Below are 19744 nucleotides of genomic sequence, written 5' to 3' on the forward strand. Positions count from 1 at the left end.
GACTCTAAGTAAGAAATACAACCTACTCTCAACAACACGTACTGATGTAAGATATGTAGTTCAAGATTCGCGTACAAGAAAAGCATGCCCTATCCTCGGGATTTATTTATTTAATATATAAAAGGAAGCCTCGAAAGCCGAAGACTTGGAACAGAGTGCGAAGATGGCTGAGTTTAGGATATCTTCCAATCCTATTTATTTAATATATATTTTCATGTTTCTTCAGGTGTATAAGCAATCCAAACATAAAAATATAATGTTGGTCACGAGATTAATAGACAAAACTGAACTGATTTTACATTTAAAATGAAAGTACATTTGCACAAGTTATAATTCAATTTCTGCTATAGTCCTTTCCCATTTGAAAAGACCAGAATTTTCTACATCTTCAAGTGATAAAACCCGTGTATCATCTGATGATTTCTTTCCAAGAACATTTGTGATGATCACTAGAAGAGATTGACAGGCGTGCTGTTCATACATTCTCTGTGATTCACTCAGTTCACATGAAGGATCCTTCCACGGTTGGTAGAATGACCTGCACAAAGAATGTTGCAGAGCAATTTAGTTTAAATTGATAGCCTGGAAAATATTTATTTTGCAGCAATGATCAAATTCCTTTCAGTCACACATCATAAAATAAAAGTAGAAACACTCTGACACGGAATATATTACCATCTCCAAGCAGGATTAGCTTCAGCTGGACAACGAATTTTCGACCATAGTGACAGTGTAGAAGTCCTGTAACCAAGTGCGAAATCTGCTCCAGGTTCAACACACATCATCAAAATTAATGAAACTATCATTGCCCAAGGATTAACCCAAAACAAAAACACAATTCTTGCAGACATTTACTTTGGGAAAGAAAGCAAAAGCATAAAACCAAGATGCCAGCAAAAAACAACTGAAGTACCATACCTGAAAACTTCGATTTCTTGCGAAGAAGTAGAAGAGATAGTGAAGACACAACTGAAGGAAGCACTGTGAAATTCATGCCAAGAAGCTGCTGGAGGTAAAATATTGACAAAGCTAATACCTCTTCACAATCAAATCCCAATCTGTTGCTTTCTCCACACCCTTTTTCAACATTTTCTAATAAGTTTTGCAATGTTTTAAAACTTGATTTTTCAGAAAGTTCAGCATTTACATCAAGTTTCCTTGAAAGCTTTCCCAGAATTACAGAAGCAACAAGCCAACGCAAAAGTTTTGATACCAAAGACTCCTCAGATGGTGTTTCCTCCGAGTTGATTGTGAGATTCGCACGAGTATCTTTAACATTGATGATTTGGCTGGAATCAGACTTCATGGCAGTAGAGACTGCCCACAGAAGGAAACTTGAAAGCTTCTCTTGATTCTGTAAATGATATCAAACAAAGATTTAAAAGACCAATGTCAGTTGTGGCAGTATTGGCAACACTGAATAAAAGTGTGAAAAAATAAGTTATTCACTAAACAATTCAAGCAACCAGATATACTCATTATTTATCGAATTTCATTTCATATCACTTCATTTTTTGCCCCCCCCCCCCCTCCATTTTCCTTTTCTGTTAGCGTGTCTGACAGTAAAACCTCCTTTCTTTTCTAGTTCCCCTTTTGTATCCCTGTTTTCATTATTGTAACTTAGAACGTTGAGCATGCATTAATGCAAGAGAGAAGGTAAGAGAGGGGGGAGAGAGAGCTACACACACACACAGAGAGAGAGAGAGAGAGAGAGAGACCATGTGCAATATGTCAACCCGAGGAAAACCCATAAGTATTGTTTTAAGCCCAAGCTCTGAACTTGCACTAGGTCTTGAAGTATTGAATACATCCAAAGCCTGATAAATTTGGAATAAGCCCTCGAATGTTAGGGTAAAATGTGGCTGGTATATTTTCCTTTTTTGGGATATTTTCAATGTTGTCAGCATTATATGCAGAACCGAATTAACCAATGTGACATTCTCCTTTATCAACTTTGAGCCAGCAACTAGGAGCTTGTAAAGATAAGTTGCAAGTTCCATTAGCTGCTCAAGAGCATAGTTTTGCAACCACTCAACAATGTTTCTGGATGAAACAACATCATTGACGACCTAAATCCAAAAAAAAAAAAAATGTCACTAAAACAAAGCATCAACACAATAATTTTGTCAAAAGAACCTAGATAAAAAGAAAAGACATTCAAACAAAAACCAGCATAATTTGACCCAAAAAAACCTAGAGTGCATACAAGCCTATATAACTTTAAAATATGTACAGGTCACTCATAAGCATATCCAATTTTATTCTTGAGCCTATATAACCTTCAAATATGTACAGGTCACTCGTAAGCATATCCAATTTTATTCTTGAGCCTATATAACCTTCAAATATGTACAGGTCACTCGTAAGCATATCCAATTTTATTCTTGCCAGCATTATTGAAGTAGGTTGTGTCCATAATAGTCTCCTATTAAGCACTTTTAACATTGCAAATATTTCAGAGAACAGTCATGACAAAATTGGAGCAATGACAAGATCCCAGTTAAGGACTGAAACAATAATGACAAATTTATTTTACCGGTATGAATGAAGAAAATACTATCAAGTGAACTATAGAATAGAAATATCACAGGACAAATGTTTCAAAAAAGACAGCAAATAAAAACTAGCAACTACCTCTATGACCACAACCAACAGCTGTGAGAAAAAAATTCTTTCATTTTCATGCAGCATCCCTTTGTAGACTGAGAGAACAGATGATAACCACGGAAACAGACCACAGTGTTCCACTAGGTAACGAACCATCCTGGGCAATTTAGCCGCCTTCTTCACTATCTGCAAAACAAATAAGAAAAAAACTGTCATCTGCAAGAAGAAAACTTAAAAGAAATGCGTCAACTGCAAAGCATGCTAGACCAAAAAATCCAAACTTTACCTCAAGAATTATTTCTTTTGACTCATTATCTGAAAGAGGAGAAGAATAAAAACTCAATAGGGTCTCAATAGTGGAATTCCTAATAAATATTTGAGTATCGTCATCTAAATTCAGCCCTCCACATGCTAGGCGAAGCATCCAGAGCCTCTCCATTCTGAAATTGACTGCATTACTCAGGAAAAAGACATGAAATAATGGTATGCTCTGCAATATTAAACAAAGTGAGAAGGATGGAGTTAGTCATTGTAAGAGCAAAAGATTATACAACGAACAAAAAGATGAGTATAAAACAAGCTGCTGCAAAACAATGGAAGAGATACATTCATAGCAAGTCAGATTGCTTTGCTCATAAGACAATACCTTCATGTTCACCTTGGAGGAATGCATCAAATGCTTGCTTAAGGTTGTGTAATGATCATGTGAAGGATCCAACAATATCAAAGATGACTCTGCAGCAAAAAGTGCTAGAACAGAAGGAATTCTCTGCCATGGTTCAGATATTCCATTTTGCAAGTATGTCAACAGGAGTCGGAGTCGCATTACATCTTTTGTCTTTTGACAGTTCTGTGCAAAAAAAAAAATTGAACTTCAAATAAAAAATGGAAGGGAACTTGGATGCGGGAAGAAAAAAATCATGCACTCATGTAAACAAGAAGAATGTGTCACATAACTCTATCCCATATTCTATATTCCATTACATAAAGGGTCCAGCAACTCTACCAACTCTACCTTTTTTATGTTCTTGCATCACAATGAATTTACAATTACTATATATAAAAGTTCCACTGTTTTTAAAATTTTTGTGAAGACAAAAAAATATCCTAATTGCTGTATTTACAAAATAGCCTTATATTGAATTATTACAATATCTGGTCATTAGAGTATAGCATAAGAGAGAGCATTTGAATAGTTACAAATTACCATAGAAAAATTTTGGAGTGCTTCTTTTCCTACTGCAAATGTATTCCCATTTGATTTGTTTTTCTTCTTTCTATTTAAACCTCTCTAGGGTCTATTTTATCCAATGACCCGTGAATAATTTAGATAAACAAGTGAGACAGGTATATTTGATTGGTTAAAGTTGAGACATGATACTTCTTGAATTACTGTTTACCAATGAGACACGTCAACTTTCTAAGATGCATTTAACGCCCACATGAACCTCTTTACCCATGTTCAAAAACTTCTGGAATTATCACAACCCTTTTAAGATGCATCTTACCAATGAAACACGTCGACTTTCTAAGATGCATTTAACGCCCACATGAACCTCTTTTTACCCATGTGCAAAAACCTGGAATTATCACAACAACCCCTTTAAGGGTTTATAAGAGAAAACAGGTCTAACCATTTCCTTTAATATTAGTCCTTTTCCCTTTCCAAATATGTCAGTACTTATCAACCATATTTGTTATTTTGCTCACTCAAAAAAGTTTCTAAACTTAAGTGACTTTTTGCATAAACATGAATGTTATCGTTTGAAAATATACATCACCCATCTGTAATACATTAAATACTATGTTGTAAACCACAAAGAATAAAATGCATTGCATGTCTCACAGAAAAATACTGTAGATTAAATGAGCAATCCACCATTCTGAGTAGCATGCCATAGGAATTTCTTTTAAGGAAAAATAACAAATGAAAATTCAATTATTGAATCAAACCACAGGGATAATATGCATGCACATGCATGGGGACCCATAGACATTAACTGTCTCTCACTTGCATGCATGATCATATGCAAGCTCAGCATGAGCCAGTAACAGCATGGAAGAGAGTATTACCTCTAGCACATTCTTATATTTCCCAATTAATTCATAACCCAGTTTTCTCATCCCAACATCAGGTGAAGACATGCTAACAAATGCAACAGCAAGCAACCCCAAACCAGCAAACTCCACGGCTTCAATGTAACCCATTGACAGAGCATGAATTGAAAAGCGCAATATGAAAACAGGATCATATAGCTGTATGTTTTCAACACCAGGAACATGTCTCTGCACACAATACAATAGAATCAAATAGTTCTGAGTTGTCATGGCCAGAACAAAAAGGCAAATTCTTCAAAAGCACAAATTCAGATTAATCTGCTAAAGTAACATTGATCATACCTCATATATATCCTTTAGATTATCTAGTTGAAGCCTATCCAAGGAAAAAGATCCATCAGTTACAGTTCTGTCGTAGGGAAAATGTAGCGCCGTTGTCACACACATCTTGGGATCAACAGGAAGATTTTCCCTAAATTGACTTCTTCGATGTTCTTTTACTGCTTCTGTATTAGTCACGACATCATATGTTTCCTGATCTAGCACCCGTTCTTTGCTTATCTTTAAAACAGCAGTTCCCCACAGATAATCCATATCAGCAACAACATCAACGACAGAATTATCAATTGACTCAATCTCAAGCATCAAATTGTATATCTCAAAGTCAGTTTCACTTAGGGTTGCACCATAAGAAGATAGAAGCAACAAATGCAATTCTTTAAGATTTATGCCAATATCGTTTCCAGAATCAAAACTGCTCTGACGAGGCTTTAGTTGAAGGAGTGTTCTGAGTAACTTAACAATTTCCAGCTGCTTCATGTGCAGCTCAGTTGTTTGCAAATCATCACTGCTTTTTGTACGAAGGATAACAGGTGATCTCAGAATGCTAGACATGGGCTTGACAAAAGCACCGGTCTGACATCCAAATGATTCAGTGATAGATTGAATAGTAGAAGAAAATTGAGAGTGAGAAACAAGCAGTTGAAGATATAGAGCACATGAAAATTTTCCTTCTGACAGCAAAACTAAAATACCACGAAGAATTTTCATTGTTGTTGGATCCTCAAAACGATAGAGAAGAGAAGACCTCGTCAACTGTTCAAGGAAGGGAACAGACTCCAAAAGGATAAGATCCTCACGCATCTCCATGGCTAATTCAAAAATGGTTCTGAAAATGAACAGCTCCAGGTATCTGTATAACTGCAAACAATTGGAGATCTTTTCTTTCGTTGAACCATTTGAAACTGAAGGGAATTTCTTAACCATGAATTGCCAAGTATCTACCAAAATCTTTAACAACCTCATCCTTGATTGGCCCTCCTTGTTAGACACCTTTTCTAAAGAAACCTCCTGCAAGTTCTCAACTGCTTCTTTTGGCAGAGACACAATCTGATTATCCTTTGGAAATAACAACATTCGACAAAATGATATTTTTGCAACAACTCTATTAACAAGGTTTAATGACTGGTTATGAGAACAAAATTCCATTTCACCAACTTCACAATCTAGCAGTTCAACATGTGTATCGGAACAGGATAGAATGGAATTAAAAAGTTTCAATCGCTCCTTCAATTTCATATCTACACTTATGGAGAAGTACTGTCGTAACATACAGATTGCCTTTCCAAGAAGACTACTATCCACGAGATTGAGAAGTTCTTCAATGGATGATGGCAAGAAATCATTATAACTTTCCTGAAATACATATCCAGATACAAAACTCTTCCAATGAAGGAAACCCTTTAATAGCAATTTTGAGTAGAACGAAGGTATATTTGTAAACTGCTTGTATTGCTGCTTTTCAAATTTCATGAGAATTGAATTCAAGTATGACAAAGCAGCGGGTAGAAGCATAACAAAATCTGTATTTGAAAGAGCTGAATCACGAGTCTTTTCCACTGTCTTTATCTTCAGATTAAAATCTTCATCCAAAATCCCAAAAAATAAGTGTCCGAAGACTGACAAATGCAAGGGGCTCATCTCAACAAGAAGAGACAATAATTTAGTTTTTGTCATGTTTGTTCGGTAAATGCATTGAGAAAGTATTTCTAGAGGAGTGCTCCTTATAATCCTAGGCAATACCAAGCTTAATGGATGAAGGATGCCATGTTGCATGTATTTTTGGCTGTAGACAGCATTCACAGCTTTCAGCAAACAAACATGCGCAAAATCCTGGTTAAAATCAGTGGCAAACTTGCATACTTGAACATAGATCTCCTCAATCAGGTTAACATCAAAAAATTTCTCTTCTGATTTCCAAAGCATATAAAATGGCACATTCCTTGTCATTGGCTGCTGCAAATAAGCAGACAAAATGTCAAAGGCATCAGCAGCGATGCAAAGACCCACAGAAAGAGCTGATAACCCAAAATGTTTCTGAACATTTAAACCACTCGCATCAACCCTACCAAACATCCAATGGACCAATTTGAGAAGCTCAAATGGGGATATAAACCGATTCAAAGCATGCAAAGCATAAAATAATGGGAGAAGGGGCAGTGGATCTTCTGTACTAGTGCACTGATCAAACTTGTCCCTAACTTCCAGATATAGCCTCTGTAACAGGGTGTTGAAAGCCTTCACAATTAGTTTACTAGCACAATCATCAAATTCAAGTGTAGAACGATGTTGCCCACCAGACAGAAGAAACAAATCATCAAAAGTTGCTGTCAACATATCCAAGACATGATGATCTATTTTGTGAACCGTCTGTCCAGAGAAACAAAGGATTTCCTCCAAACTTTCCCCTAACTTTCCCTCGGTGAAATCACCATGACAATGCAAAGGATGAACCAAAGATGCTACCACTGCAGGATGACAGAAAATGGTTTCAGCCACTTCTCCAATGTTATCTGCTGATAAAGGAACCCCTGCATTCATGGGAGAATTGAGCTTTGAAGCCAGTGGTTGAGCAAGGATGTGCTTAACAAGAACATAGCAAATTTCAGCAAGTCGTTCAAGCTCAGTCAATGGTTTAATTCTATAAGATGACCATATTTGATGAAACCAAAATAGAATAAGGCGCAAATGAGAAATAACAGAATCAGTTGATGACTCAGATAGTCTTGCCAAAAGCAAGTCTTTTATATTCAAGGATTCCACTAAAGAAGGAGCATTGATGCTCATGATTGCGGGAAATAGCAGATGAAAAGGCACCTGCCTAAGAAAGAGGCTGAATGAAACAGCTGCTGCAGATTCACTGACATCAAAATCCACATGCTGTGCTGTTTCTTTAGCAGAGGCATCACCAATTGTGCCTTGAGAATTAATCATAGAGATTACCATTTCTAAACCAGAAAAGAACATTTCAGGCCACAGCTTCAGAACACCAGCAAGAAAACTGTGCTCAAGAAAGATTATTGATGATAAAAATGACTCGGGAACTCGAAGGCGTTGAAAAGTTATCAAAACTGACGGAAAGTTCTTTAATAGCTCATTGGATGTTGTACATATAATTGAAGAAGAAAGAGCTTTTGATATTCCAGCTATTTCACCACCATGCCCACTCTCTACAATATTCCTTACTTCATCAAGTGTGTTTGTAAAAGAACCAACAGTGGGCATAGCTTCTTGGTCATTGAAAAATTGGCAGCAAGCTTGTTTATTCAATACACTCTCCGCAAAGAGCAACAAGTTCCTCAATGGTCTCCACTCACAGAACAAAGTCTCAGAATCATCAATTGAAGGACAGTGATCCGTAAGCCCCTCGGACAAAACTGACCTAATCAAAGCAGATAATAAGCCCGCATCTACCTGTAAATTTTCATCTTTCTGATTACATGAAACACAAACACCTCTAATTGTAAGCCAAAGTACAAAATGCTTACCTGAGTTTGCAAAAGATACTTCAATGTGCTGCACACATATACTGAAATTATTGATTTCTCAGGCAATGAAAAGGTTCCTGATTCAGAACCAAGTAACCTTACACACTTCTGCAAGATACATATGATGAAAGGGCTAAAATCCAGGGATGCATCTGCAGTAAAAAAACAATAAAACTGTAAACAAAATACATGCCATCATCTGTCATCGGTCTTTTGGGTGAGCAGAAAGAATTAGACATCCCTTTTATGCAATCTATTAAACAGAAAGACAAAAGCCAATTTATAGGACTGTCAAACTATCAATACAAAGCTGAAGTGATGTTCCTAAGGTTCAGGGGATGTTAGGTATCTATTCAACCAAAAAAAAAAGTATAAGAAATAAAGCTACCAAACAAAAATATGTAGTTAGCGGGGAGGTGTTAGAGAGGTGCTCGTGATTAAAATTGGCTACCTGAATTATCAGAGAGAGAGAGAGACAGAGCTAAAAAGAGGAGAATATTATCCTGGCCTCAACAAATTTTATTTGAAATTTCACTACAGTGTCAGAGAATCATTCGGGTGTATCAATCCAATAAAATATGATATAATTTTGTTCTCGATGAATGAACACAAAAGTTATTCTGATCACTCAAACAGCACAATCAAGCAAAAATCCTTGGAAAGCCTGCAATTGAAGTAACTTCCTGTGGCCCAAATATACTATTCTTGCACAGCCGAGAGATCCATGTTGATATGCACATGCATCGACATGTCCAGTTTGACCAAAACTAAATGCAAGAAAGCAGGACCATAGGCCATGATAAGACATGGATGCAAGGGGCCAGCCATTCTATACAAGAAAGGATCATGTTAAAATTAAAAGATCAAACAACAAAAAAAAGGGAGATTACCAACCAAATATGGTCCACGTCTTAATTGGATTAACATCAGTGTCAATGCATGTTAAGCTGACAGAAGTAGGATGAAATGACAAGTCCATTATCATATTATATAGCCAGTGTATTATGCAAACAGCTAACTGAATCCTAACAAAGCTAGAACATTAAAATAAATGTAACCTTTTTTTTCCTTTTAGCAGACATCCAGCATAACCAATGTATACGCCTCCTACTAACAAATTCTACAAGCAGTTAAAAGGGCCTGCAAATAGTTTCTTTAAACAGCAAATGCTTCAAAAATAGCTAAATGACCAAATTATGAAGAAAAGCTTAACAATATTTTCTATATATTATTGATGTAAATATCAATAAAAACAAATTGTCATATGCAAAGGTATAACTATATAATTTCAATCCACAAAACAAGACTCGCAGATACCATTCAATTAATATGTGTGAATTAGTAGTTACCTTTGAACTCTTTCAAGGAGTGATTATAATTCCTGAGAGCATCCCAGTATTTGAATAAGTTATTCCCAATGGTAGAGATGGCATCACATAAGAATGAAATGACAGCTGATGATAAACTCTGCAGCACTTCGATTCCTTGGACCTCAAAAGATGATCTGACTGCAGTGTAACCAGGTAAGAAGAAAAACCATGCATCAATTTCTTTTAAGTTTCTGTCAAATGCACCAGTACTTGACATAGCTGCCCGTGCCAGGTTATATGCTTGAACCTTTATGTCATCAATGGGTGAAAAGATCAGTAAGTTAATAAAGGTCTGCAGTTGCTTGTACATCAAGGATGGTGTTCTAATAGCAATTCCACTCGTTGGAGACCGTTTAATGTACTCAACTAGAAGAGACAATAAAGAGCCCTGCAGATTATTGGGTAATGCTAAAGGATTGCTGAGAAGATTCATAAAAAATTCAAATGATCCCTCCAAAGCAGTGGGCATTGTCAGCTGCAGAAGATGAAGTTCAAAGCTAAGGTAAGAATGATCACTTGAAACAGGCTTTAAGGTTATAAAGTTACATCTTCCACTCAGCATTAATTGTTGCCACATAAAATGTTCAGAACTAATAACACTTGGAACAGTCTTTCAAAATCATAAAGTTAATCCATCATTCAACATTCATTTCCCCATAAGATTGACAGACATGATAGGAGTCATCAGCTAGATGCTGGAGTATAATAGTGATTTAAAGTCAATAAGCCATAAATATAAAGATGGACCAAGTAACAGGAAAACATAATACAAGTACATACTTGGAGAAACAAAAATTACAACACATTGCAACTCTTTAGCAAATTAAAGATGGAAAGCACAAAATCATGATATCCAGAAAAGGAGAGATTGCCAAATAAACTACTCAAATGGACAAATCAAGAACAGTTTAGTCACTAATTTCCCATCATACAGCAAACAAGCATTTGGTGGGCCAAGAACCATCATAAAAAATGACTGGCCACTGGATGGTAAAAAAAAAATGCACCAAGAACAAGTGTCCTGAACTTGGAAAGGCCAGACCAACAAAGGCATATCAAATCAAATAGCTTATAAACAAATTATTCTAGAATAAAACTATCCATTTTTTGTATATGAAAATTACATGCACGGAAAACAGAAAGAAATTCATGTTTCCATACAATGTCCAAGTTACAGCACGAATTGAAACTTACAAGATAAATTTTCAGAGCATCAAGCAGCTTAGAGTGGAAGAATATCTCTGCATCCTTCAGTGTAATAACAGGCTCAGAGCACAGGTCAGAACCCCACAGCTGTAATATAACATTTATAAAATCCTTTCCGCTGTCTGGCTCCTCTGGTGCCTCTGCCTCAGCAACAGATTCACCCTCCCCAGGCAAAGGGATATCGGGAACTGAACTTATTCCAGCTACAATAATGTCCATCTCCTCATCTACAGCATCTGTTTTCAGTTTCTTTATTCTTTTGCCTCCTTGTTCAGCAAAATTTTCTTCATCTGCTTTTCTTTTCAAACATTTCTCATCAGTTCTAGCATGGCTACCAAAAGAAGAAAGCAAGGTCAATAAAACTTGGGGATCAGGAAGCAAAGTTCGAATTTCATTCTGGATTTCCTGCTTGAGAGATGCCCAGCTATGCAAATTTTTTTGTTTCCTGGAACAGGAAAGGTTTATAGATCTGAAGAAGGAATTCAACAGTTTTAGTCCCTCCATAAGAAGTCTTAAAGTTCCATTCTTTACTAGAAAATCTGAGTGAAGTAACCCCTTATTGATCACTGATCTGCTGAATGGAGGAGGAGATATGCAATTAATGATACTCTTCACATCCATGCTATCGAAGGAAGGTGGATCATTGGATTGAGAATCAAGAAAACCAAAATGAAGGCCGACTCCCACTGACGAAACTAATTTTGCTGCCAGAGAAACAGTAGAAAACCTGCTGCAGCTTCAGTTGCAATGTATATGTGTAGAAGCAAATGGAAAAGAAAAGAAATGATAAAAAAACAAATGAATAAAGATATGGTGTGTGCAAAACTATGCAGAAATCTGACCAAGAAGGCGATGCATAATCTTCAAGGTTGTAAGGGAACTCCTCCAAGTATGCTGAGCCAAACGACGGCCTTCCCTTAACAATAGCTAAGAGCAAGTCTCTGTGATAGTCAATATTAACTGCCTTTAGCTTCTTCATGAGCCCCAAGAGTCTCTTCGGATTACCCTTTAATGGACTTGGATGTCTATTCAAATCCGGCATCAATCCATTGCTAGGATCAGTACAAACCATAACCAACACATTGTGTGCCAACTCAGCAGCATCTCCACCATTCTCCTTACCAGAAATCCCGACTAACTGTTCCAAAGTAACATTCCCAAAGAGAACACTCCTAAGACCAGGAGGCACCAATGACTGCTCGATAAGCACTCTATCCCTCAATGTGGACAAAACATAAATTAAAGTCTCATCGTCATCACTCCCAAGTCCACGTAGAACGCCTGAATACATCTCCTTTTGCTGCAGCACCCATCTCAACAACCCCGGCTTCCCCACCTCCAAAAATGACATCGCAAACCCAACAAATGCCTTTCTAGTGGACTTCTTCTTTCTCTTATCATTTTGTTGCCTCTTCTTATACTCCGCCAGTTTCAAAAACCCCTGAAGCTTAAAATCAAAAGTCTTCGCGACCTCCGAAGCCAAACCCGACCCTCTCCTAACAATAGACGCCATTAACAAAAGCACTGCCTTTTCACGCTTCCCGTCTTTACTATTCAACTCCTTATAAAGACCATCCATTTTTTCTTGGACAATCAACCTAGCAAACTTATCAAGAGCCCTACTAACAAATATCCTCTCTCTATCATTAGCGCTATATTTCCCCTCAGAATGACTAAAAATCACCGAAATCAATGACATTACATATGAAATTCCATTTTTCCCTGCCCTAAGCTTCCAAGCACTTAAAAGTTCCGTAAAACTCGATGAAATTTGTACATAAACACGAAGCAATTCTCCCCCAGACTCACTTTTTAGTAACTTGATGAACTCTTTTGTTCCGTCTTTACATAACTTAATCTCATTTGAATTTATTCTGTGTAGTAATTCACTAAGTTTCGCTTGGAAGTTTGCTTTGATTTCAAACTTTGGCACTGCGCTTTCCTCTACCTCGACTTCGCTATCGTTTTCATCTCCCATTACAACTGCGAAAATGGTACCAAAATATATATAAAAAAAATACATGAAACATAACGATAAATAGAAAGGTTTGGACTAAAAGAGTGAAGTTTAAGTTACTGCATACCGTTGTCTTCAGAGGCGGAGCTTGGGTCGTCCATTGAAGAGAGTGAGGCGAAAGAGTACGTGGTTGTTTTGAGGTTTTGGAAGATTAGGGTTTTTGCTTTTAGGGTTTAAGCAGTTGAGCTGCTGACAAGGAAGAAAGGAGAGGGTTTCTTTTTTTGTTACAGAAAGGGGCTTGAAGCCCAAAACAAAGAAAAAGTAAGGACAAGCCATCCTATCTTGGACCACCCAATTAGATCGGCCCATAAAGCATTCAGAATCCAACGGAGCCCAACTAAATCGGGCCATTCATGCTCCATGTTTTTAAATGTTCAATGAAAATAAAGGATATATGTTTTTTCATATATACATATTTTGAGATTATATAAATTTATTAAGATAATTTTAAGAGTATATTTATTTTATATTTTTATCTTTATTTATTCAACCAATGTATTTTTTCCTCTCTTATATTTATCACCTGTCTTAAAAAAATAATCAATTTATAGTAATTGATTAAAGTAATATTTGAAAGTCTTACTAGATATGCCAATGATGTTAGTTTTTTAAAAAAATTTGTATTTATTTAATTTTAAAGAAATTAAAATAAATACTCATAAGAATTTTAATGATTTAGATTCTAATGAAAAAAAAAGTTTTTGGTTAAGACTCCCTTTTTTATTCATAATTAATAATGTTTTATTAATAGCATGATTTTTAATAGAAACTTATCATGGAAAGCCAATTTCAAAAAAAACAAAAACATGTCTTGGTGGTTGTATCTGAAAATGAAGAATTAATTAATTTGAAAACAATATAGAAAAACTTTACGGTAAAAAATACAAAATAAATATTTTAATATAATAAAATACCCATGAGCATTAAAAAAAACAACTGCATGTTAGATTCATATATAAAAATTTATAAAATAATTGTTAGTGTTATCATAAAAAGTTATAATTTTATTTGAAAAACATAATGTCACCAAAAACATTTTAAAGTATCATTATAATTATTTTATTTACAAAAAAACTATTTTAAAATTATAAAAATAAAATAACTCAATAAAAATAAATAAATAAAATAAGAGAATCAAGCGCAAATATACTTGAATTTTATAGAGCATGTCAAATATATCTAGCTTTTCTAAAAATATTAACCTAATAACACATCATCTAGGCATAAGATACAACATCTCTACAACATATTTTGGCCACCTTAGATAATTAAGAAATTAAAGTTTGAGTTTTTCTTTACTCTTCAAACCCTAACCTCAACTTGTTTTCATCAAAAACATTTTATAAACTTTCATAATCTAATTTTCAACCCCAAAACACGCACGATAACATTAAAATCAATACTTTCGTGTTTAAAATATAACTGACGATTAGTTTTTTCTCTCATATCCTAATTTTAATGGACTGAAATGTAAAGAAAATAAATTTTCATAAAAATAAAATTAAAAACTACACAGCCCAAAGTGTAAAATAAAAAACACTCCTCCTGAACAGTGCAATGTTCCGGGGAACGCATGAACAATGTGGGGGCATGATAGAACACCATTTTATTTTCTTAATTCAGTTTGGTTTGGTTTTAATAGCACAAGTGTCTCCTGCACTAAGTAATTTAATCTGTATATCGAAGTTCATCTATCCTTGAAGATTTGACTTGAATGACATGTGAGTTCAATCAAGTTATACTATCCCAGCTTTGAACTAAGAAAAAAAAATGTGAGCTTTTTTTTAATATACCAATCCAAACGTGAATGATCTATATATATATGAAACCAAAAGGATCCTGGTGATTTTATATATGAACTCTAGAATTGTAGGATCTGCAAAAGGAATTATGTTGCTCTAGTTCTTTAATGTGCTAAACTAGTTATCTTAAAGAACATGTCTGGATTTGCAATCTAACAAGTTCCCATTTAAAGATTTCACATTATCTTCAACCTCGAGTACAGGTAAAGCTCCTGCAAATGGCTATCCAGTACTCACCACGCAGCTTCACACTAACCATTCTAACCAGGAGCATTATATTAGCATATAATCACTTTATTTGCAAAACCATCTCACACCATGATACCATTACAGACGAGAACCTTAACTCCATGCCAAATTCATTACATTCCTTTTCTCCATGAAAACATCAAGCATGACCAGTAGAAACACAGAAAGCAAGAGGAACTAAACCTCAGTGATGCAAAAACATTAGAATAGTGCTGGTGTGGAAATTTAAAGATCCTTGAGGATATCATCAGCACTGGACACAGTGAATTCTCCACCACCTTCAATATTTGCAGCTTTCACCTTGAGGTCATCGACCAAGAGAGCAAACCTCCTAGAACGGGTGCCAAGTCCCTTCTCTTGCAGGTCAAGCTCAAGGCCAAGAGCATGGGTGTATGTTGCAGATCCATCAGCTAGGAATTTGACATGCTTATTCTCAGGGTAAGTTTTTGCCCATGCTTTCATCACAAAGGGGTCATTCACTGGAAATGAATAATAATAAAAACAAAAATTAACAACAAGACTAGATGTTGAGAGTTGGGGTGAAGACATGGATTGAAAAAGAAAAAAGGAAAACGAGGACATACCGCTGATGCACAAAATTTCAGCAACCCCCTTGGATTTAAGCTCCTCTGCTTTCTCAACAAACCCTGGCACATGCTTCAAGCTACACATCACCAAAAAACGAAATCAAAACCAGACCTAAAACCCCAGATCATATATGCTTAAATAGTGAATTACAAATAATAAACCTGCAAGTGGGGGTGAAGGCACCGGGAACACCAAAGAGGATGACCTTTTTACCGGCAGCAAGAGAGTGTACAGACACGTCCTGGAGCTGATCTTGTTCGTCGAAATAAGCGAGCTTTCCATCAGGCAAGACATCACCGACAGCAATCGGAGCCATATCGAATCGACGGTGGTGTTGATTTTGTTGCTGTTACCGAGTGTATTGGATATTATATTTAAGTGGAATTGAGAAAGTTTTGGGATCCGGTGTGAAGTGAGGGGGAGGAAGGAAGGGTGTGGCTGGTCTTGTGATATTTTTAACTATGATAATTATTTTAACATGCCGTCTGTCGAATCAGTTTCATGTTCACTGTCTTGGAGTACCTGCGCTTTACGAGTAGATCATTGGTCGGCACTATACTGGGGTTAAATCAAATCTTTTCAATACGAAAATATCTTATAGCGTTGCTATTATTTTTTCAAGTAAAAATAAATAAATTATATAGATGTTAATTTTATAAATTTGAGGATTGTTTGAATTATCAGTAAAAATAATATAGATTGATTCAAAAAATCAAAACTAAATATTAAGATAAAAAAATATTGAAAGACACGTCTCCATTTAGATTTAGTTATCAAATTCATGAATAATAATGATTTTATAAAAAGATAACTAAAAAAAACTTATATAAACCAATTCTTATTTAATTCAATATTAAATAATAAAATTAAAAAATAAACAATTTGAGTTAATCCAAGTTATCTTGTCAAATTCATAATACAACTCATGAGACCAAAATAATTCTATAACAAATAAATAAAAACAAATCATGCAACATAATTTCTAATCAATCCAGCGTGGAATGATAAAATTAAAAAAATAACACAAAAAATTATCATAGTCAACCTATCAAACTTATAGTATGAGTTGTAAGATTATGATAACCTTGTAGAAAATAAACAAACAAAATTACTCGAGTCAGTTTAGGCTAACTTGTTAAACTTGCAACTTAGATCACTAGACATGGATGATTCTATGTAAGGTAAATTGAAATAAATTATGAAAAACAATTATCATCCAGCCTATATTGTTGAAATATGAAATTAGAAAAAAAAATCATTGTAAAAAAATGACACGATGAAACGACTCGAGTCAACCCACATTTAAGCGCAAAACTTATGATCCAGGTAATGAGACTGAAATAATTTAATAGAAAGTAAATCAAAATAAATCATGAAAACTAATTCACAGTCAACTTAATGTTAAATGGTTAAACTGGAAAAAACAATGCTAGTTTCAAATAAAATAAAAAATTGAGTCAATTGGGTTAACCCACCAAACAAATTATTGGATTAAAAAAAAGTAAATCACAGCAAATTATAAAACTTGATCTCTTATAAATTAAATGTTGAACGATAAAAAAAAACATATTATTATAGTGAAGAATGTTTGTGAGGTGGTGCATGATAAAAATACCATCTTTTTTAGTTTTTTTTGTTTTTGTAATGTTATGATATTATTGACATGTTTTCTTAGTAAATTTTATTTGAGAATTGAAATTATGATATTTGCTTTTTACAGAATGAATTGTAAAATTACATGAAATGACATTCGTTAAGAATTTGTTAATGTTAGCCACATATTAAAGTAAAATGTTAATTTTCATATTGAAAAGACAAAATATAAATATTTGACCCAATAACATGGGTAACTTTACAATTTCTTATTTTGTCGTGCAAATAAAAAAAAATATTTGTGAGAAATATGAAATAAATTTTTAAAAATATATTTTTTAACCAAAACATTTATTTCTTAATATATTTTTTTAAAACCATGTGTGTGTGTAAACATCAAGCATTATGGTTTATTAAATACAAAATAGAGAAAATTAAAATATAAATTAGAAAACATTCTATTGATTTTAAATAAAAATATTAAAAAATATATATCTCTAATAAAAACTTCATTTTTTTTATTTGTGTATTTTAATTTTCCTTGCAAGACATATTTTTTAAGAATTATTATTAAAATAAAAATTATCATAAATTTTGAATTTCTTTTTTATAATTTCAAAGGGCAATATAAAAATATAAATCTAAGAAAACCACATAAGATCATCCATAATAAAAAATAAATAGATATTTATTTGCAATAAATGTTCACAAGTTGATTTAAAAAAATAAGCATATTAGGTTTGTATATTTTTATTAAAAAAGTAGTTGCTAATGCTATTAAAAAGAAGGGTAGCTTTGCTACCTGCAAGTTATGCCACAATCTCATAATTATTTAGATATTGTCTGAATAATTTTATTTAAAATAAATTATATTATAAAATATAAAAAACTAGGACATGTAAAAAGATGTGCCCACACGTGTGCGTGTGTGTGTGGTGGGCGGAAAAAACTATCATGTAGATTGTAGACCTCTAAAAACTTTTTTTTTTAATTAAAATGTTTGATTACTATTTTTTATTAAAAAGTTAGACTATATAAATTTTAAAACACCACTTAGGGCAATAATTGTAATTTAAATAAAAAATATTAATGAAAATAAAAAAAAAATTTGGGTGCCGTGGAGCTTGCCCGACAAACCTAGTTTATTATTATGCTGAACTTTTTTAAATGGATGATATGTCATTTCAAAATATTATCTAACCATTTTAAAAATAAATTAAATGAATAAAAATAAATCATAAACCTCATCTATTTTTTTTTTATAATGGTTAAAATACAACACCATCTTTATCAAAATGTTCATTGACACGGGAAATGTTTTTTTTGATACATTTGGGCATATTCTCTATCCTTAATGTTTGTTAACTGTGTTCTCATTTATTTCCTAGCATCTAGGGACTAAAATATTAAAAAATAAAGTTTGAGATTAAAATATAAAATCAAAAAACTATAGGGACTAGACAATGGATAAACTGAAATTATGGGGTTCAAATTGAACTTTTTTGTGCATTTTCAACATTGGAATCTATTTTGTCTTTATTATTGTAGAATTTTCAATTACAGTCTATGATTGCTTGAATATTTCTCTATAGTTTGTATATTTGAGATCATGCAAAGTAAAAAAGAAGAAGAAGAATGGACACATTGAACCATGCTGGCACAACTTAGAAAGATAAAATTACAAAACAATAAAAGTGATCTATCAAAATAAAAGAAATCATTTAAAATAAACAGTGATATTGATAAAGAGTGGATTGCACTGTTTCTTTTCCCAAATTTTTAGTTTATAAGTATAAAATAATAATATAATGATTTGGATTTTACAATTTTTCCTAACACTCATTTTGCCAATTCAAATGATATACTTACTTTATCTTTTTATTTATTTATTAACATGAGTGTCCGGGCCAATTTACGCATACCTCGAATAATTCTACGAGCCCTGAAGTTAACGACCATGTAAGCCTCCAGTGACCCTAAAATTTGTGGAACTCAAACTAGTAATCTCTAAAGAGTAAACCTAGAGTCTAACCAGTTGAGCTACACCCATAATTTTTAAACCCGGCATGGTAGTCGACCCAATATAATGATCGGGTCATGGGTTAGATGGCTTGACCCGGGTCAACAAAAAAAAATCAGGTAAAAGCCAGTCCAAGTTAGACCCTTGACGTTTTATCCACATGCACACACAAAATTCAAACCAGTTGGTCACGGTGGAGTGGAGTAGTGGACCCCTGAAAAAGAAAGAAAACAAACAAGCTTATAGACCACAAAATTCAAACTGCACGGTCTTTGTCTCTCTCCCCTCCCCCCACTAGTTTCTTGTGCTCAACCACAGCGTCTGCGTTTCTCTTTCATGGACGCCTCTTCCTTTCATCTATAGGCTGCTCTTGCTGACTCTTCCTTTGCAAACAGTTCCCCTACTAG

The 19744-nt window shown here is 34.2% G+C and overlaps 2 protein-coding genes across 3 annotated transcripts; both read right to left on the reverse strand.

Moving 5' to 3' along the window:
- Positions 1–168: 168 nt before the first annotated feature.
- LOC18095968 (uncharacterized) lies at positions 169–13319 on the reverse strand. Of its 2 annotated transcripts, XM_024582116.2 has the most exons (14): positions 13153–13319; positions 11911–13051; positions 11057–11795; positions 9842–10337; positions 8493–8644; positions 5008–8418; positions 4681–4893; positions 3254–3457; positions 2894–3097; positions 2635–2793; positions 1719–2069; positions 919–1354; positions 676–760; positions 169–538 (listed from the first exon to the last, which is right to left on the reverse strand). In XM_024582116.2, the coding sequence occupies exons 1-14, from the start codon at positions 13184–13186 to the stop codon at positions 328–330; spliced, it is 7836 nt and encodes a 2611-aa protein (XP_024437884.1). In that variant the 5' UTR covers positions 13187–13319; the 3' UTR covers positions 169–327. The 2 variants fall into 2 exon arrangements, with proteins under 2 accessions (XP_024437884.1, XP_024437888.1); XM_024582120.2 differs by lacking the exon at positions 13153–13319 and having other exon boundaries at positions 11057–11772; positions 11911–12073.
- A 1841-nt stretch (positions 13320–15160) lies between these two features.
- LOC112325676 (peroxiredoxin-2-like) lies at positions 15161–16209 on the reverse strand. Its single transcript, XM_024592506.2, has 3 exons — positions 15886–16209; positions 15721–15800; positions 15161–15615 (listed from the first exon to the last, which is right to left on the reverse strand). Exons 1-3 carry the CDS (start codon positions 16038–16040, stop codon positions 15362–15364), a joined length of 489 nt encoding a protein of 162 aa, XP_024448274.1. The 5' UTR covers positions 16041–16209; the 3' UTR covers positions 15161–15361.
- Between the last annotated feature and the right edge of the window lie 3535 nt (positions 16210–19744).

This window comes from Populus trichocarpa, chromosome 1 (assembly GCF_000002775.5).
Source record: "Populus trichocarpa isolate Nisqually-1 chromosome 1, P.trichocarpa_v4.1, whole genome shotgun sequence".
Taxonomy (NCBI): Eukaryota; Viridiplantae; Streptophyta; class Magnoliopsida; order Malpighiales; family Salicaceae; genus Populus; species Populus trichocarpa.

Excerpts from the sequence above, each read along its gene's own strand:
- LOC18095968 (XM_024582116.2), bottom strand. The coding sequence starts at position 13,186 with ATGGACGACCCAAGCTCCGCCTCTGAAGACAACG. Across the intron at positions 10,338-11,056 it reads ATGCTCTGAAAATTTATCTT|CTGACAATGCCCACTGCTTT; the intron begins GTAAGTTTCAAT and ends CATCTTCTGCAG. Across the intron at positions 8,645-9,841 it reads CTCCTTGAAAGAGTTCAAAG|ATGCATCCCTGGATTTTAGC; the intron begins GTAACTACTAAT and ends TTTTTACTGCAG.
- LOC112325676 (XM_024592506.2), bottom strand. The coding sequence starts at position 16,040 with ATGGCTCCGATTGCTGTCGGTGATGTCTTGCCTGATGGAAAGCTCGCT. Across the intron at positions 15,801-15,885 it reads GCCTTCACCCCCACTTGCAG|CTTGAAGCATGTGCCAGGGT; the intron begins GTTTATTATTTG and ends GGTGATGTGTAG. Across the intron at positions 15,616-15,720 it reads TGAAATTTTGTGCATCAGCG|TGAATGACCCCTTTGTGATG; the intron begins GTATGTCCTCGT and ends ATTCATTTCCAG.